This window comes from Chroicocephalus ridibundus, chromosome 3, assembly GCF_963924245.1.
Source record: "Chroicocephalus ridibundus chromosome 3, bChrRid1.1, whole genome shotgun sequence".
Lineage (NCBI taxonomy): Eukaryota > Metazoa > Chordata > Aves > Charadriiformes > Laridae > Chroicocephalus > Chroicocephalus ridibundus.
The window spans coordinates 54,968,390-54,987,144 of NC_086286.1; the positions used below are offsets into that span (position 1 = coordinate 54,968,390).

An 18,755-nucleotide genomic window follows, 5' to 3' on the forward strand; every position below is an offset into this window, starting at 1 on the left:
AAAAAAAACATGCTAGGATAATTACCAGCAACTGAGGAAAAAAAAATATAACTTACAATTAATTTAATGAGTTCTGGACAGAGCTGAACGGTACCAGTGTCGTAACTCACAGAGCAAAAGCAGCAAATGTTTATCTGTTTTCATACAAAGGTCATCTGTGGTTTCTGCATGCCAATAAGAACGCAAGGCTGCTGTAAGAGCCATGTAAGGGACTGGGCCAATGAAATTGGTACAGACACATTGGAAAAATCATAGGCAAAATGCATCGGTGGATAATGCCTCTCTCTTCTCCCTGTCCCGCTGCACCTGCAGCACTTTGCCTGAAATTCTGGAGTCGCTTTGTGAAAGAGAATTCTAACGGGAGTTAATGTGAGAAATACACTTGATCCACGACTAATGCACTTCCTGGAGATGCTCTCTCTCCTCTGGGCACAGCACCAAGCATGACAGACATTGTGTATTAAAAAGGTCCCAGGAACAGATCCAGCACAAATCTGTATGTGTGGAGGTTAATCTGCTGCAGCTGTGAGTGGCTTAGGGTCATGACCAGGGACACATCTGACGAAAATTAAATATAACTTAAAAAGCAGGGAAAGACACACATCATTCTGTTGCGACACTTTGAAAACGCTGGTGTTTAGAGAGAGGAAGTGGGTGTAGGAATGCAGGGCTGAATGCAGAGCGGGAGCTGCAGCAGCACAACCTTCCCTCTACGTGCTTTGGGCCACACCAGGCACTGAGCAATGCTGACCAAGAGATGGGGGAATCTCACCGGCATGTATGCCCCAGCCAAGGACAATAAATGGATTTTACCCTTTTCTTTCTCCTCACTCAGTCTTTTCAGTTTGTTTCTCTACCACTGGTTTCAGTCTACAGTCCTCCAGTTGCACAAGATGCTACTCCGACATGACTAGAAAAGCTTATTCTGCGTTGTGGGACAGCTGAGGGCGATTTCCTACCCTTGTGATATCCTATCACAAAGATGCCTTGGCTTCCATCAGACAAATGGTTCGCTAATTGCTGGCCTAGCTTGGTACTGCTCATCAAAACTCCTTCTGTCATGTTGCTTCACTGATGTACAACAGTCTCATCCAGTACATCCCGTTTCTTGGCCAAGGAAGTTATATATAACTTTTTCCCCTTAACAAACCCCTCTCCCCAGCATTAACCTTTGTGTGCTGCCCTGAGCAACACAACATTCATAGGAACGCCATTGTAGCAACGTTATGGCACTTGAACAAGTTGCTTATGAGTAAAGCAGCTGGCTGTGGAAATGTATATTTCAGCATACTCATCTCTGTTGATAGGTCTAATTTTGACTTCACAAAATCATTAGTGCAGAGTCGTATATCCTAAGAGCGTAGTATAAGTTAGGGTGCAGCTTCTCTGTGGAACCTGCTGTGTGAACTTTAATTTCCAGGACTGTCATTAACTGCCATTAACATATACTTACTAAGGTGGAAAGATAGTGGAATATTGGTATAAATCAACTGCTATTTCTATACTTCTTCTGTTGCCACATACCTCTTCCTGCATGCACTTCATGCAAGCTCTATATTTATAGCAGGAATGGTCCTGAATAAGCAGAGCTGCTTAGGCTGCTTGTGTGATTTATGGAGCCTATTTCTTACCAGGTAAATAAAATCCTATAGATTTGGGAACATCGATCTGGTGTTTCAGAAGAGTGCCAATAATTATTGGTTGGATTTCATCCAGAATTATACTCTAGATTTAGGTGAAGCAACCCCATTGTTTTGGATAAGCTGGGCTAGATTCTCAGGTGTTCCCTTGCTTAAGAAGAGCAACGAGAAAGACCTAGGTAAGATACCAAGCTGTGGGAATCCCAGTTGCCAACTACCTGTTACAAAGCACACACGTATCCCTTCCTGACAGGATGGAAAACATCAGTCTCCTCCAAATACTGCCATCCCAAAGCCTTTGCCTTTAGTCTCAGTGAAAATTTAGTTAAAAGTCACACATGATAATTTTGTATATGTATAAAAATGAATGAATATGCATATACATGTTTGCAGGCTTAAAGGATACTACTGTGTACTGATGGGCATTTTATGTGGCTCATTCATTTCAATAAGAAAATCATGATTTCTTTGATATACTTGTAGTATATTCAGTATGCCACCTCTGGGCTGCTGTGTGCTAACAATTTGCAGATTTTTTCCTTAGTTCAAACAATATTTCTAACATTACAATAGCTAGCATTTAGGTGCCTGGCTTGTTACAGAACAAGAACCTTGTCCACATCTGCTGTTGTCACTGAACCATAAGGCCAAAGCCACAGTAAACACGGTCTGAGAGCCAGGCAACGCCACCCAGCACAGAACAAGGCAAATGCTGCAATGACACGACAGTGCCATTTGAAATGGATCAGCCCTTTCAGCTCCATCAAGACCACTTGTCTTGTCAAAGGACGGTAATTCTAAAAAATATTGTCCTATTTTGTGAATAGTGATCTCAGAAAGTGCTTCCCCTGTTTTAAACTCTGGGGCACACTTTTCCGCTATTAGGTCAGAAGCAAATTTATACTTAAATTCTGATTTTTTACTTAAATTCTGATCATCTCTTTGAGTTGTAAAAGAAAGTTCTAGCAAAGGAGCCAGGGAAATAGATCCTGTTGTCTCCACTCTGTCAGCTAAAACGGCAGCTGCTGTGAAACACCATTGGCCCTCAGGCTAGTTTTTGATATTTCCCACAAGTTTTTAAAGTAGGAGTGTGGCAAATGAAAGACCTGATTCATTGTTTTGCAAACTTCTTTTTTCAGCCCATGTCTTTCCAGCCAGTTCACTTTTACCCTCTTGCGATTGTCAAAGTAGGTAAGGGACTGACAATCTTGTTCTGGTGTGACACTTCAAGAGTGTTGCCCATCGCATAAAGAGAATGCATTTTAATACAACTGAACCTTTAAAACATTAAGAAAGTTTAAAAAAAACCTCTAGCTCAGACAGATGACAGTACCTCTGAGTAATGTGGTGAGAGATATTTCCCATTGTGTTTTGCGATGTTGTGCATGATTTTTAATGCCTTCTCTCCCTTTTTGCGTGTCAGGAGCCAACGTGGAGATTCAGGAACCACCCTGTAAGAACACAGAAGTCATCAATAGGGGTTTTGCCCTTCCACATTGCGAGTAAACCAAAGTCCTTTGCCTTTTGCCTGTGTTAATACACAACACAGTCTTTGGGATTTTTCAGTCTTTGGGATACAGAAACTCTTTTGTGGACTGCTTTGCCAGTCAGTCTGCTGTAAAATACCTGGCCCTTGTGGGCAAGAAAGAAGGAAATAGACTATATCAATATTCTACAAAGCTGAAAAATAAGAAATCTAGCTATTGTGTTTGCACAATGGATGTCAAAGGTATGATAACCAATGAGCAAACAAGGGGCTTGTAGAACAGCAAGGAGCAATTAAAGTTGACACTACACACGTTTAGTACCAAGTACAGGCAGATCAGGAAAATTCTAGCTGTGTCATTATAAGATAGACACGCACTCAGACGTATACATACTTTATAAACTGAACACAAAGCAATACTACTGGTTGGTGTTTCAGTTTCTGCTAGCCTAAGGTTAAGATGATTCACAATTTAGAAGTTCACAACAGGCAATGTTTAAGGAAACAATGTGAAGGAAGAGAGTATGTGGATTAGTTTCTTTGGATACAGCCAACAGGGTGGCTGCGCTCCACTGGGATAGATGTTTAGCATGGTATAGTGCTCTGCTTTATCATTAGCTGTACTGCCCAACTCATGGGAACTGTAGGGCAAATTCAGGATTGAACTGCATACGTAATTAGGGGTAAAGCTGGAGTCCCATGGCTGATGGGAAAAGCAGACTTTGGTCAATCAAATTAACCAGATAAGTAGCCAGCCCTGAGCTGAGAAGGAACAGAGCAGGGCTCTGTGAAGGGCGAGCTGTGCTGACGAGAGAGGCAAACCCTGGGCAGAAAAAGGAAAGTAATGCATGCCTGTGATTCACTAAAAAGAATTAAAAATGCCAAAATCAACAATACGCAAATATCTTCTTCCTAAGCTACAACATCTTGTACACTGAAGATTTGGGACCACAGCAGGAGTCTCAAGGTGCTCGAATAGCAATAGCAATAATGACAAGAGCAATGACTGCAACCTTACCAGTAGTACAGCAGGAAGAGGAAGTTGGGCAGTGAAATGGCCAGCTGGATCCCCTGCCAGGTGGGAACCAAGTATGCAATTCCAGGGAGGATCATAATTCCCAGGGTAAAAAACATCTGAATCACGATCCCAACGATCCGCTGGTCAGAACCAACGATCTCCGTCACTGAGCAGAGAGAAAACCAAAATAAACAATATAGAAACAACCCTAACTTGACAGAAAAATATTAGTGGTGGAACATGAGGAAGGATAGTACTGTATCAGGTCACAAGTCTGTCTAGCCCAGCATCTTGCCTTCAGCAGTGTAAGCATGTCACCGCAGCTGTCCAGGGCAAGCACGGGTGACACCTCCTCATCAATTCACCCAAAGTTCTTCAGCTAGAGGTGTTTCTGACTGTGTGTTTACCAATGAATTAAATGGGGCTAGAACAGGGGTTTGAGACTGCGTCATGATCATGCTTAGTGGTAAATTGTTATCACTCTCAGTGTCACAGTTTTTATCCATGCCCAGGACTAGAGAATCCTCCAGGCAGGGGCTGCTCTCAGCAGGTAATATGGACAATAGGGTCTGTGGATATGGCCCACAGTTTGTTTTATTTACTGAAATAAACATAGCCTTTTTTTTTTTTTATCCTTTAGTGGATTTTTATTTTGTGAATGTGTCTAATCACTTCTGAAACCCATGTAAGCCCATATTTCAGGCAATATCCCATGGCCATGAGATCCATAGTTGACATGAGCAATGCATGAAGAAGTGTCTCTTGTTTGTTTCAAAACTGTCACCACTACCTAGCCTTCAGAGTAAAAGAAGAGGGTTTTACCTTGGTTTATAATACATAGAAAACACTTCTTTTTTTTATTATTTTACTAAAGGAGACATAATTTTACAAATAACAGTGATTCGCTTCAGCTGGCAATGCAGAGGGATATGACATCATTACTATTTTTATTGACTATTCATCAGATCTGCATGGCTCAGGGGCAATTCCATTGCCTAAACGTGGCTGCTCAGCACTGGCCGTGGAAGAGCTGGATCCTATGTAAACACAAAGAGAGGTTCTTGAGGCAGCCTGTTGTGGTTCTGAAGCACAGTTCAGTAGCTTGGGAGATGTATTGGTGTCGACCATCCTCCTGGTTCTAACCAAACCAATGATCTGTATATGCCTCTTAAAAAATGTTATGTTCTGGGTGATCCCGGGACATAAGATTAGATCCCTGAAGGGATTTAAATGGAATCACTCTCTCCAAGAATTAAGCAGGTTGCTTAGGGCTGCGGTAATACACTGTCCCTCAGGATGTCATATGTCTGAACCTTTTCCTAAAGTCAGGCAGTCTGATCCGAGCATTGCAAAACGTTCATTCTGTTAAAACTTTTGACCATTTTAAGGAAGCCATGGGTCTGTCATAAAACACTTTGCTGATGTTAGAGCACTTGCCAAAGTTTTAGGATAAGATCTCAGTTTAAAATTAGGCCATGTGCTTGGAAGTGCGAGAAAAAGCAGCTTCTGGCTCTTGCACTGGATCTTGGACCTGAGCTGCTCAGCAGGGTAACTTTGCTCAAAACTTAGGTGCTTGGGCTTTAGATGCTGCAAGGACTAGACAGGTATGTTTGCGCATACATCATCACAGCTTTCCCAGGTCTCACTGTAACTGTTTACATCTGGTTGCAATTCTGCTCTCACTTGTCTAAATTCTCCTATGAGTTTAAAAAAAAAATTGTCATAGGCCTCACAGACTACAAATTTTTGCACTATATAATGATGTTGTCACTGTGGTTTGGGTTATCGCAGTAGATTACTGAACGGTTGATTTTCTTTTTAAGTAACTCCGACGTCTCATCTCTATTAGGATGCTTTCCTCAATGTCGTGCTATTTCATGCTCTAGAGAGGAGTTTCCTTTTCTGAACCTGGCAGTCAATCAAGATGCCACAACAATATCCTCTTCTCATGAAAAGTAAGCTTGCTATGCGAGGAGCTTCATCTCTGGGCCATGACTATAATCTATCAAAGAGTCTGGAGCCCTGCTGTTTTGATGCTATTTATAAAAAAGCTTCCCTTCCTTTTCCCTTTTCAGGAAATAATAATCCTAATATGGACCCTGGTTGTCCAGCCTGTCACTAAGCAAAGCCTCCCAGCTAAAGAATGACGAGCAGCCATCCAAGTGTCTGTCCTCCCAGCAAAGAAAAGGACTTAACTTCTCTGAGCATCTGTAGAAGATGTTCAGGCTGTGACAAAATTAACCATTTCACTCTTTGTGTATCTGTCTATCTGGTTTATTTGGGGCTTGCTCTGTAGATTTTTATTATCTTGGTGATCTTCTATGTTATAAGAAAACCTTTATATATACACATTCCACTCCTCCACTTCCTAATTATTTATGTTAATCCTTCCCCATTGGAGTGCATAAATTAGACAGCCATAAAGTCTTCAGATAACAACAGAAAGTGTTGCGTTGCTACTGAATTGCCTATGGCCAGCTGCTGACAGGCATATTCAAGTACCCCAGTAATGGGTACGAAAGCAGAGCCTGGGCAGTTCTGAAGTACATGTCACTCTTGTTAGTCTTCCCTCATGCATTACTTCTTCCTCGCCCTTCTCCATGGGATCCTATGAGGTCAGGTAGGCATGTACACCAATGCTCATTTCCATCCTATATCAGTACTGAACATCTGAAAGAGTTTGCACTCGCTGCCATTCTCAGAGGCCACCTCTGTATCAGGAAATTAGCAGACATTGCAGGTAAGGAAATCTGCTAGAAAGGTCCCTAGCCTGGTCTGGAAAAAGGCCAGTGACTGATTCCCTAAACATTCAGTTCAGGCATGAGCCCAGATCATGGATGATGCCAAGTTACAATTTGCATGTAGGCACCTTGTCTTGCAGGAGAAATGTGTTAGCTGGGATGGACTTGGGTTATTCATTGTCTGCTGACCCCAGGGCCAGTGCTTTTTTCCCCAGAAAAAATATTATCAAGAGCAGATGTAGCCAGACTCCTCATCCTCCAAAAATCTCTCACTTTTCCTAACCAGAAAAGAAAGAAGATAACAGTTCTCACCAATCACGTAGCATGTCATCCAGGTTCCCTTGCCAAACACGCCTTGGAGAAAACGGAAGATCAAAAATACAGTAAAGTTTGGTGTGAATGCCACTATGATACCACATATCCCAACCCCGAGACAGGAGAGCAGGTAGATGAGGATTCTGCCGTATCTGTTGAAAAAGGAAAAGAAAATGAAAATCATGAAAAGACACAAAGATTATTTTTTTCCTGGCATCTCATTTTAATGCTAGATCTGAAAGTGCCTTTTTGCAACCAGCTTTGTTCCAAAGGGAGGCTGCCTGAAACTTCGTAGGGTTGGCCCTTCAGATATAGGATATGCCTTTATGTCACTAATTTTGAAACTGGTGATGTCCCCACCTGTCCCATGTCTATTTTAGAAAATAGTTTGGTTTTTTGTATCTAAACCATGGCCCATATGTTACAGTTCAGATTTTTGATCCAGTTGAAATAAGGGCAACTTTACTGAAGAAACCAGAGATTTCTGTCTCCTGATAGTAATTACAGCCATCTCTGTGAAAGTAAGTAATTTCTTCTTTAATTACTTTATGTGATTTTCTAGTGTTTTGTTTAGGCTTAGACTGCTTGTTTTCAAAGTCTCCCTAACGTATTCACGAGTCTCATCTTCCAGCAAAACCCACCATTATTAATAGGTGTGCTCAAGGTAAGCTGTGATTAAAAAAAAACAAAAACAAAACCAAAACCAAACCAAAACAAAACAACAAAACCAACAAAACCTCCCTGCAGTTTCATGGCAACTGAGTCCTTGGAACACAATTAGAATTTCCATTTTGATCTCTTCTCCATTGTTATCGTTGCTGTTTCAAGAAGAAATCGTGAAAACTGATGCAGTTGTTTGTCTTACCAAAAACTATTTGAGAAAATATTTGTTTGTTCATTTTCTTCAAAAGGTTTCATGAGAAGAATTCATATGGCTTGAAAATCAGGGTATTTTCAACCAGCTCCATTCTTTTCAGTGCTCTCAAGGACACAAAAGTCCACTGGTCTGGCTGCAGCACATTCCCCCAGTGCTATCCATGTACGACATTCATAGTTGTACAGTAGTTGTTACATTATGCTTAATAGACAAGCACTCCTAGACATATTATTTTATTTTAATAATTAGTTGTAATATCTCTACTTTTACACAGTCTTAAGGTGCTAGTATCACAACTGCCCAGCCAGACACTGAGCGGGAACATCCTAAGTTAGCTAGTGCCATGGCACCTTTCCGCCTTACTTTTTCCCTTTTTACTATATCCCTTGGAAAGATGTTTTCGTTGAAAGTACTTTTGTTTGCTAGTTCAAAATTTGTTATCTGAGATGACATTCCAGATAATTCTGTAAGTATTCCTGGCCAGCAAAGAAATTGTACTTTAAATTATTATTACTATTATTACAGATACCAAAGAAAAACAAAAAAGGCAGAAAGTAAGTATTTTATGAACTAAAGAAATATGCTCTGCCACTGAAATCATCAGTGGTGCTCTCAGCCAGCGCATAGGTTGCCTACTGTTAATCATCAGCACAAAGCACAAGCCAGGTTCCCTTCTTTACTCTAAGAGCAAGGTAGAGCTTATGGGAGCACCCTGCTCCGGGGCAGGTCAGCTGCCCAAGCCTGAACGTCACCCACATCTTTTCCTCAGTATTCATCCAGCTCTACCACAGTTGAGGACTGGCTGGAGGGAGCTGCGACCTCAGTGGTAAGTGTATGAGTCCAGCCTGTGAATGGAGAGAGTTACCATACTGAGTCCCTTCCTTCTTTCCCTGAGTAGCTGCTTTCTTCATCAATGACGTCTATTAAACATCCTCCAGTAAACACCAGTCCGTAAAACTCCTCTGAATGCTTCCTTTTCATTTCTGTGTCCTTCTGCCCTTCCTGGGTCCAGATGTGCACAGAAAACATCGGAAACCGCAAGAAAAGCTCTTTTCATTACATTTTAACATCCAAACAGGATCAGTAAGTATGATCACGTTAGTTTCCAGCCCAAAGGGAAGCGAAGACTACCTTACTTTTTTAACCCAGGCTGGGGATGTTTATCCAAAGTGAATTAAAGCTCCAAAGTGCTGACGCATGCTTATTGCAGGTGACACTACAAGTGATTTCAACTCTGAAAAAAAGCAAAGGACAGCAGCACTTATACAGTACCTGTCTGCAGCATAGCCCAGGGTGAACGCGCCGATCAGAAACCCCAGATTGAGGATGGCCTGTGAGAGATCCAGCATCCAGGCATTGCCGCACACAAGGTTATACTGCGGGAACAAGGGAGATATATATAAATAAATACCCCTCAGGGCAAAACATTATAGAAACTGCATAGGACCAGGTGAGAAGGGGGAGGGGAGTGAAAAGGGGAAAGGGAATGGGAAGTTCAAATGTGCTTGTTCAACAGCAAGCACCGCTGGGCCAGGGATGCGCAGCCATAGCAAGCACTCTTCAAGCTCTCGTGAAGATAGAGGGAGAGCTCCTCTTTGCCAAAAGGATGTTGGGCTTCATACATCAGTTGCCCAGATATTGATAGAAAATTGCTCTTTCGCAAACCAAACACAACGCTGTTAAATACGTTGCCAAGGCAAAGCCATGACTTCGTTTAGTGCAGAATAAGGGTGCACAAATATAGCCAATGAAAACATCAGCTTATATAAATGGTTTAATTGTTTTTCTTAGTGCCTTCTAGATAAAAGCAAAAACGTGTGGTCTCTGAGGAAACTGAAAACAGATCTCAGATCGCTTTCAGACACATTGAATATGTATTTTCTTGGTGTAGCTTTCCCAGACTTTTCTATTCCTTATGCTGCAGTAGCTGTAACTCCCTAACATGACTTTACATGCATACTTGAAGAACTCATTAACAGGGATAGGGATGGGGATGGGCGGGGGTGAAGGCAAGAGGGAAGTGGGTGAGAGGAAAGAAGACAAAGGGACTAGGAATTAAAACTAAAATGAAATTAAAAATAAATCAGTTATCCAGACAGCATGTCATTGGAACTTACTTTAGAGGTTCTTTGAGAATAAAGAAATACCAACTGCTGCCTGCCAAGTTCTGCAGACATTATTGGAGTCGGTAGGTTTCGGTCTATACCTGGAGTAACCTTAGGAACAATGCAGCATCAGGACCAAGGGAAGCCACAGACAATAGCAGGTGCCACCATTTACCCTTGAAAGACCCTTTGGCTTTCGAGCATGAGCTGTAAGAAATCCTTTTATTGCTAACAAAGTTGCTGAAGCATACATGGTGTGTCACATTTTTGCTCGCCAGCATGCGTACCACAATATCCATGCTCGAACACTGTGCTTGGATGGGGTGGCCACAGGGTGGGTTACAGAGAAGATTAACAGCCTCTTCTGCCACTCACAATCTTCCAGGGTCTGAAATTTAGTGCCGTGAGCCCGAGCTCTGACTTAGCCCATTTGCATGCTGTAACACCCAGCGAGTATCGCCAATGCCTGGGATTTCAGAGGTGTCTAGGCAGGAGATATAGAGGGCACCCAGACTTGGATTTCACTGAGCCTGAATCTGGACCCAAAAATCTAAAATAATACTCTTAGATGTTTATTTATGTACCTAAATAAGAAACCTGTTATTTTAATATTCCAAACTCCACACAGGTACCATTCATGCTCCTTTCTATGGGCTATTCTTCACTTTTTAAAATTAAACTCCTCAGTTGTGGTTCCAGATGCACTATCAGCACTGTCACTGACAGTAACTACAGCAGAATCATTGTTGTTAGTTATGGTGATTTTACTGGAAGTCCAGGATTTGGAGGTTTTGTGGCTTTTTGTTTCTCTTGAAGCCACAGGTCTGAGAAATTTTGTGACTGCGAGCTGCAGATTCCAAATCTCACAACTGTAAAGAAAAATGTGGCGAGTAACCTCATAGGTCCCCGACCCGACAGATATCCCACACCCAGTGACTTGAAACAAAGTTGTGGTTTTGCTGTCAACCCCATTACTCCGGAGAGCCTTGACTGGCCACCTTTCAGCCAAGCCAGGCCATCAGCTTCTGGCTTCTAGTTCTATAAATCTTGAGCAGGAGCTGCAGAAAGCTCAGCTTCCTCTGAGAGGAATAAAACTTGCTCTCATCTGTCATACTCAAGGGCTATTGCAATGTTTTCCTAAAACATGGAGCAGCACTTTCACACTTCAAACAATGCTTAACCTCTTGCTTCTTAAAACTGTGATAACCCTGGCAAATAGTATCAAAATATGTAGCTTTGGAAAGCAGAACTTTTTTCGTGAGAATGACCACTAAAAGAAGATTTTGGAAGGCAATGCAACTCACTGTGCTGATGGCAGAGGTTGGGGCTCTCAGAGAAGCACCTGAAGCCACGTGCACAGGTCAATACAGCTTACCAGAGGGCTAAAAACCAGCTACAAGAAAATAGTGGCTTCAAAATTGTGCTGCTGAAGTGTAACAGAAAAAGGAAATAATCACATGAAGAGACAGGCAGAGAGGACGAGCAGGAAGAGTGGCTTCACATGGGCCCAAGGAAACTTCTCTGACTTAGCCAGAGATGTACTGAGGTAGACACATCACAGGCCATGCGTCTGGTGAGGGTTCCCCAGCCAGGGCCCATGCTGGACAGGCTGGCACTGCCATGTATGCACTAAGGGGACCATCTGGACAGCTGCTGGACTGGAATATACACAGACAGGTATATACCTTGCCTGGTCAGCGGGTCACTGGCACGACTCCTCTGGCCAGCTTGGCCTGCACTTCAGGTGCAGGGGATGCATTTGGCTACTGTGTGTCGCTGCTCAGATGAACTTTTGCACCGTCCAACAACAGCTCTCCTGGGACCTCACAGCACAGCACCCATCTTTCACTCTTCTTGCCTGTCTCACCACATAGCTGCACTCTTCTCTGTGGGTTTTTGGTCGGATCAGTGCCAGCAGGAGAGGCCTCATGCTCTGCCGTGCAGGTGACTTCTCTAGTGAGAGCTTGGGGCCCAATACCACCGGCTATTTTACAAAAAGTTCTGATGTTTCATGCCATTTTCTACTGGTGGCTTCAGAGTTGTCTGTGGTGCGCTGGCTTTTCCCAGCCACCTTTCCAGGCTCTCCGGGGGGGCTGTGCTGACTACAGGCTGTTCTGTGCTATAAAATCCCTCTTGTGTTTTCCTGTGGGAGTCACTGGGGCTCGAGCACAGCCTGGGTGGAAAATCAGCATTAGGGACCTGCTCCAGTGACTTCACTCAGTGCTTGCTAATAGAGAGTGAGCTGTTGCTTAGGGTTACTCCTGCTGTTGACCACATCTCCTGGGATAATGAAATACTTTAGGTAGGAAGGGACCTCTGGATCCCTCTGATCCAAACGCCCATTCACAGCAGGACCTGCTTTGAGCTTACATCCAAATTCACATCAAAGCTGGTTGCTCCAGGCCTTGTCCAGTCAGGCTCTCAGCATCTCCCAGGGTGCATCCCTGGGCACCACTGACCTTCCAGAGTCTCATCCCTGGTCGGGTTTTTAACTGCCCCCTGCTCTTACCAGTCTGAGGACACTTTCCGGCTCATATTATTCTGTGTCACCTCTTTTTCAAAAATTGTTTACTGTGATGGAGCACGACAGAGGCAAGCTTCAGCCTGCAGCTGGGCTCCAGCTCTGAACACAGTTTAACACGAACCTTTGCACCATTACATTCTGCTTCCGGCAGATGCTTGTGAAGTCACCCTGGGAGCACCATTCCCCAGAGATGCAGAGAGAAACCCTCACACCTCTCTGCTAGCAGTCCCCCGGAATAACAGAGAGATCTGAGACCGTGCTCTGCAGAATGAGTTGTGTCCCAGTGAAGGTTAAGATGGCTCAGCACCTCACAAGCAGCTCAGCTCCTTGAAAGATCAAAACCTTGAAGAGAAATACCAGGCAGGGAGGGCTTCATACAGGACCAGGTTTAAGAGCTCTTCACAGAATTGCCCCAGTCAGAGAGCAAAAAGTCCTCCGACACTTGCGATTGCTCCTGACAAAGATGGCCATGAGAGAGTACTCCCCCTCATAAACCAAAACAGACAAGGAGAGAATGGGGAAGGAAGTAAGACCGTTATTGCCTCTCCAGAAATAGCAATAAACTAGTGTGAAAACAAAATTAAAAGGTGCATGTAATAATAAAACTATTAAAGAATTGTCAAAATGAGATGAGGCTTACACGGACTTAAAATCCGTAAATAAAAACATTGCAGATCACTTAAGGTCCACTCGCCCCTAATTTCAGTTGCTGATTTCAGAGACCAAGCCCCAGATTTCTAACACCTATAAGCTGCATTGGGATTACAGCTCTCCCTGAGCCGACACACCAGGTTTCCCAAGGCCCAGGGGGCTATCCCTGCAGCACAAGTGATGGCAATGGGAGCCCCATCATCAGCAGTGCTGGGCGAGTGGCTGATCCCTGGGGGAAGGGGTGTGCTTCCCGCCCTGTGCATGGCAGAGCCGCTCTCACAGGAAGGAAACCTGCCCTTTGAGGAGTGGAGGGAAAGCTACGATGGTAGCTGAGGAGCTCAGCTCCCAGGGTGGTGGTGGGTGGCTGTGCCAGGCAGCGCTGGAGCCTTGCCCAGGCAATCAGCCAGAGCTGCCAGGAGGGACCAGCACCAGCACTCGCTGTGGCCGCTGGCCTTCAGGGTTTATACTTCTGGTCCTTTTTGAAACGATATATTTATTTTTTTTTAATTATTTGATCCCTCCTTTACTGTAAACGGGCAATGAATACGCTATTATGAAAGAGGGCAGGATAACAAACAGGTGCCATAAAGAATGAGGGGGCAAATACCTTTACTGGAGAGGACTCTCTCATCTGAACAGCAATTTCAGATGATTTGGGCAGCAGCTGAAATCAGCTCTTGGCTAAGACTATAGTGAAATATTTTAAATATTCTGTGAAACAGGAAAACAGAGAAAACTTCTAAGAAACTACAAGCTCTTTCTGAAGAGATTAGTGACAATATGCTAACTGTACTTCCCTAAATTAGTCCTGTGCTTTGTTATTTTCTAAGTATTTAAATGACTTCTGGTACAGATAAGCATTCTCAGACCTTTTCTTTTTGATTGACGCAGCACCTAGCATTTAAGTCATCACCCTGCTAATGTCTTGCTTTTCGTTTGCAAACATAACCTTTAGAGGGGAATGTAACCTTTAAAAGAGAATTGCACACCCTGAGAGATCTTTTTTTGATCCCAGCCGCCTGGCAGACCCACATCACATCTTCAGCTGTGACTTGGTTTGGTTGTGCCTGATAGTTATTCCAGTCTGCATCACTTGGAGTAAAAGCATCTGCATCTGTTTACCCAGGATTTCAGCCTGTCTCCAGTTAGCCAGTAGTCCTCCTATGTAACACTCCCCCAAAACTTCTCCCACGTCCCTTGCTAGCAGCCTCCACAAAAGGAAGTGGATTGGTGCCTCCTCTCTGTTTCTAAAGAGTCATATGCTTCTCCACGCACAGGCTGAGGTCTACACTCCTACCACAGGCTGTTCCTGTGTCCAGGCAGATGTAGTCCACGTTGCAAGGAGCTCACGGACAAGGAGCACTTCCATGCAAATATCTGGTGGCATCAAGAAGCAGAAGAGCTATCCCTGTCAGCAGCCATCTCCCACTGTGAGTAATAGGAGAACCCGTTCCCTGGAAGTACATGTTCTTCTCATAACATACCAAAAAAATCCCAGCATATGGTCTTTAAATGTCACAGACTACCCTCCTGTGATCCCACTTGGTTTCCAAAATTGGTAACATTGAGAATCAAAAACTCTGGGGCTCTCTATCTGTCTAGACCACAGCTGTCTGACTTTGGTTGTCTTTGTTTTCTTCTTGAACGTTCCAGCTTGGCACCTCCAGGGAAGAAGAGCTATAGCCCACAGCAATTGAAAATCAGCTGCAGAAGAGATGTGAGACCACAATGTGTGATGCTCATCACAAACCCTCAGCAAGCTGGAACCCAGCTGAGGTTTCCCTTCAGAAGCATCACCTCTACGGCTGCAGCAGCACACCCCTGCTGCTGCAGAATTTGGGACACATTACGGAGAAACCTTTGGTAGGTGTTGGAGTGAGGACAGCTTACCTTCCTGTCCTCCCTATGCATTTGTAGGTGTCTCTGTGCACAGTGTCCTCACAGTGCACGTCTAGGCCATGAAGTAAACGTTTCTGCTTTCACTTGAACAAGCTCACCCAGGATAACACAGCAGAAAGGTAATGTCACTGTGTCCTGTGTTCAGTCCCCTTTTCTCCATAAACTTGAAATTTAATTGCTAAAACACTTATTCTGGGGAGGTGAAACAGGAGAGGGCTGGGTGGAGGGAGGATATGGAAAAGGAAAGGAAAGCCTTAGGTCTTTTTGACCCTGACCTTAACCCTATTTGTTGAGCTGTATAGCGCTGGCTACACCTAGACCCTGTTAAAACCTAGCTAGCCAGCTTCTCATTGCAATCATCGCATGGGTGAGACAGCTCAACTGGCCAGCTCCAGCTAAGGACACGTGTCCTCTTCCTCAGCATTGCCATGCTCCCTGCTAAGTCCCTTACTGCGCAAGTGCACACAGCCTGCACAACCCTGCAACTCGTCTCTGCATTCGGTCCCACACTTGCCTGCACAATTCCTATTTGCTGTATGACAAAAAGCATTGTGTGCCTGACCATGGCCTCCTTCCGTCTAGGGAGCTGACTGAAAAAGGTTGCACTGCCCAAATTGATAAACAATCCACATCTGCGCTCCTTTCATCTTAGCCCTGGCAATGAGCTGCCATCCTGAGCAGAAGCGAGGTGCTGCCAACAGAGACAGGCAGCAGGAACCACCTCCTTCAGGACATCCCCTCTATAGTGTCCTTGACAGACTGGGGAAAATCACTCCCTTCCACCCCGGCAGCCTTGCAGCATGGGCAGCCATACATTCCTGCTTGGAAATACATCCCTAGGATGAATGTTTTCCCACCCGCTAGAGGCTGGAACATCAGCATGAAATCCCAATGCAGATTTACAGCAGCAGTAGTGTGGCTGGAAGGAACTGCGCTGGTGCACTCTGCTGATCTCTAAAGCAGCTCAAACCACCTGAGCCAGAGCTCCCTGGGAGATGGAAGAGATTTTGCACTGGGCCCCTGTAGTTCATTACTGGAGTAATTGCTATAGAAAGGGGTGGGAACTGTCTGAGATGGAAACAAGAAATGCTCATACATGACTAACGAGTGGGAAACAAGGGGGCTTTAGCAACTTCTCATTTCTTCATAGCTTTGGCAGAAGGCAGACATTTTCCATTATAGTTTGACACGCAGACTAACCGCAGACTTGTAATTCCTGGTACTTGAGAGGCCTTTATGCACCAAGCAAGTCCCAAAACACTTCAGCACACCTATACCTGCAGAAATGCATTGCTTTAAATGACAACGTGTCATTAAAAGCTCCTCAAAATGTAGCAACTTTGAACAGGAGTTTGGAAGCACTTTACTGCCTGTTAGAATTAGATTTCAAAATGACGGATGAAACTCTTTGGTCAATAAAAGATTCCTCAGCCCAATTACAGCAGCATATTGAGAGCCCACACACACATTTTAAGTGGCCTTCATACAAGTGGCCAGAGGCTGGTTTACCCTTCCACTCCCAGTGACAAATGGTTTAGGGCAATATTCGTCGTTTAATGGAAACCTGGAGAGATGCAGACTGTCACTGCACATTCTTTATTTGTTGCTGGGCAGCTCTTCTCCATCTCTCTTGTCCTCTGAGCTGTCAAACTGCTCTTTCACGCATCCTCACTGCAACAAAACACTCTGCCAGTGCATGCAGTAGAAAGGGAGAAATTACCTTTTTCTTTTCTTTTTCTCTCAAAACTTCTGTCAGAGTGCCAAGGGACTAAGCAAGGGCACTGTCCTTCTCCATGTCTTGTTTCAAGCTGAGCTGTCAACAGGACAAACGCCCTGCTCCCAGGGCAGTCTGGCTCAAAGCCTGAGGAACAGCTTATCTTTGAACGCTTTGGAGGTTTCTCTCCTGTGCATGGACAAAGGCCCAGCTGGTACCTGCCACTCAGATCACCTGGACTCATCGGGCCTCCTAAGACAGAAGACCTGTTCTGTCCTTTTTTCTTGTGTCTATCCATGGACAATGCAAGGGGGATGTGGAGAAACTTACCATCTCCTAAAGGGGGGAAAACAGCATCTGTCCTAAAAACAATAGGAAAAAACAAGGCCTGAACCCTCAGCCAGTGCCAGCTGTCTTGATGGCAGTGACAGAAATGTAGCCCCACTGGTGTTACCCGTGCAAGGAACTGCTCCAGCCCCTCTCATACTGGGAAAGCTTAGTTAGAGCTTCGTAAGAAATTCAGCAATTGCTCCTTCCTCTGCTCCTCTGTCTGCCATTTTTCTCTTTCCCTCCACTGCTTAATATTAATCCCACCATGACAGTGGAAGTAAGACAGGGTGCTGCCATGTCAACGACAATGGTCACACTAGATCAACACTTTGAGGGTGAATTGCATTGTTTATTGCCTTGGAGGAGGACAGCAAAAGGACCAGATGTGCTTTCTCTACCCTGAGCTTGACCGCCCTGTCATCTTCTGCTCTGAGGGACTGTAAAACCTAGGAGACAAGCATTACTGCTTTGCTTACAGGTTTCTCTGCAAATGCTGGGCAACTCTTATTTTCTCAGAGAGTTGGCAAGCAGAGGAGTAAGAAGATTTATTCCCAGCAGGTACAATAGGATATATTCAGATGATCATTTGTCCACGTCAGACCTCACACTTTGGCAATAAATTGTTGACAGGTCTCGAAATGACATCATCTACGGTGTGAAGACTTGCTGCAGACAGGGCATTTTGGAATCGGTCCCTTTTGCTGAACTCCTGCCAACAAAGACTGCTAATAAGCCTAAAATATGCCAGCTGTGCTGTAGCTGCTGATGACCATGCAGACTTCCCTCTTCCTCTCATCCACCATCACAGGCCATTCAATCTGCAGATGCAATTGTAATTCATGCACATGCCCCTAGGAGTCATCACTGCCAAAAATGTCTGAATAAAATGGCTATTGTTTCGCAGGCTATCGCCAGCCGCCCTTTCCCAGAGTGCTAGACTTTTTCCACTGGGACGAAAGTACATAGTGCCAAATCCCAGCAGCGTTAAAGGTCAGTGACTCAGTCTTCAGCACAGTTTCCTGGGGAAATTAGGTTTAGTGATTTCTGTATATCCTGGGTACATGTGTCCCTCACAAGGCTCACCCGGCAGGAGATGGCAGGCAACACGCTTCCTACTGCAAGTGTTATGGAGTACAGGGGATGACCTTGGCTCCCTTCCAGAGCCCCAGGCCAGAGCATGAGGCTTTGGCCCCACCCCGGTCCACCACAGCCCCCCGGCACCCCTGCTCTTCTGCCTGCTCCATCCGCTGTGCAGAAAGGCTGTCCTTCCCTGCTCTCCTCACCCTGTAAGGGCTGCTGCTGTCAGCAGCCTTCCCTCCTGAGCAGCACCAGCCACCTGCTATGACCAGCATCATTTCAGATGGCATTAGCTGGCACCAGCCAGGAATGGATTTAGCTCGATAATTCCCCACTCAGCCTCCCTCTCCAAGCAAAATCTGAGAAGCCACTGGGTTC

At 44.6% G+C, this 18,755-nt stretch overlaps 1 protein-coding gene across 1 annotated transcript in view; it reads right to left on the bottom strand.

Annotated features, from left to right (window-relative positions):
• SLC22A3 (solute carrier family 22 member 3) overlaps positions 1-18,755 on the bottom strand; it is a 36,063-nt gene that overhangs the window by 13,000 nt on the left and 4,308 nt on the right. The window contains exons 2-5 of the mRNA XM_063329208.1: positions 9,350-9,453; positions 7,198-7,352; positions 4,145-4,310; positions 2,974-3,091 (exon numbers count right to left, since the gene is read on the bottom strand). Of these exons, the coding sequence (XP_063185278.1) occupies positions 2,974-3,091; positions 4,145-4,310; positions 7,198-7,352; positions 9,350-9,453 (543 nt within the window). The remainder of the gene's footprint in view (positions 1-2,973; positions 3,092-4,144; positions 4,311-7,197; positions 7,353-9,349; positions 9,454-18,755) is intronic.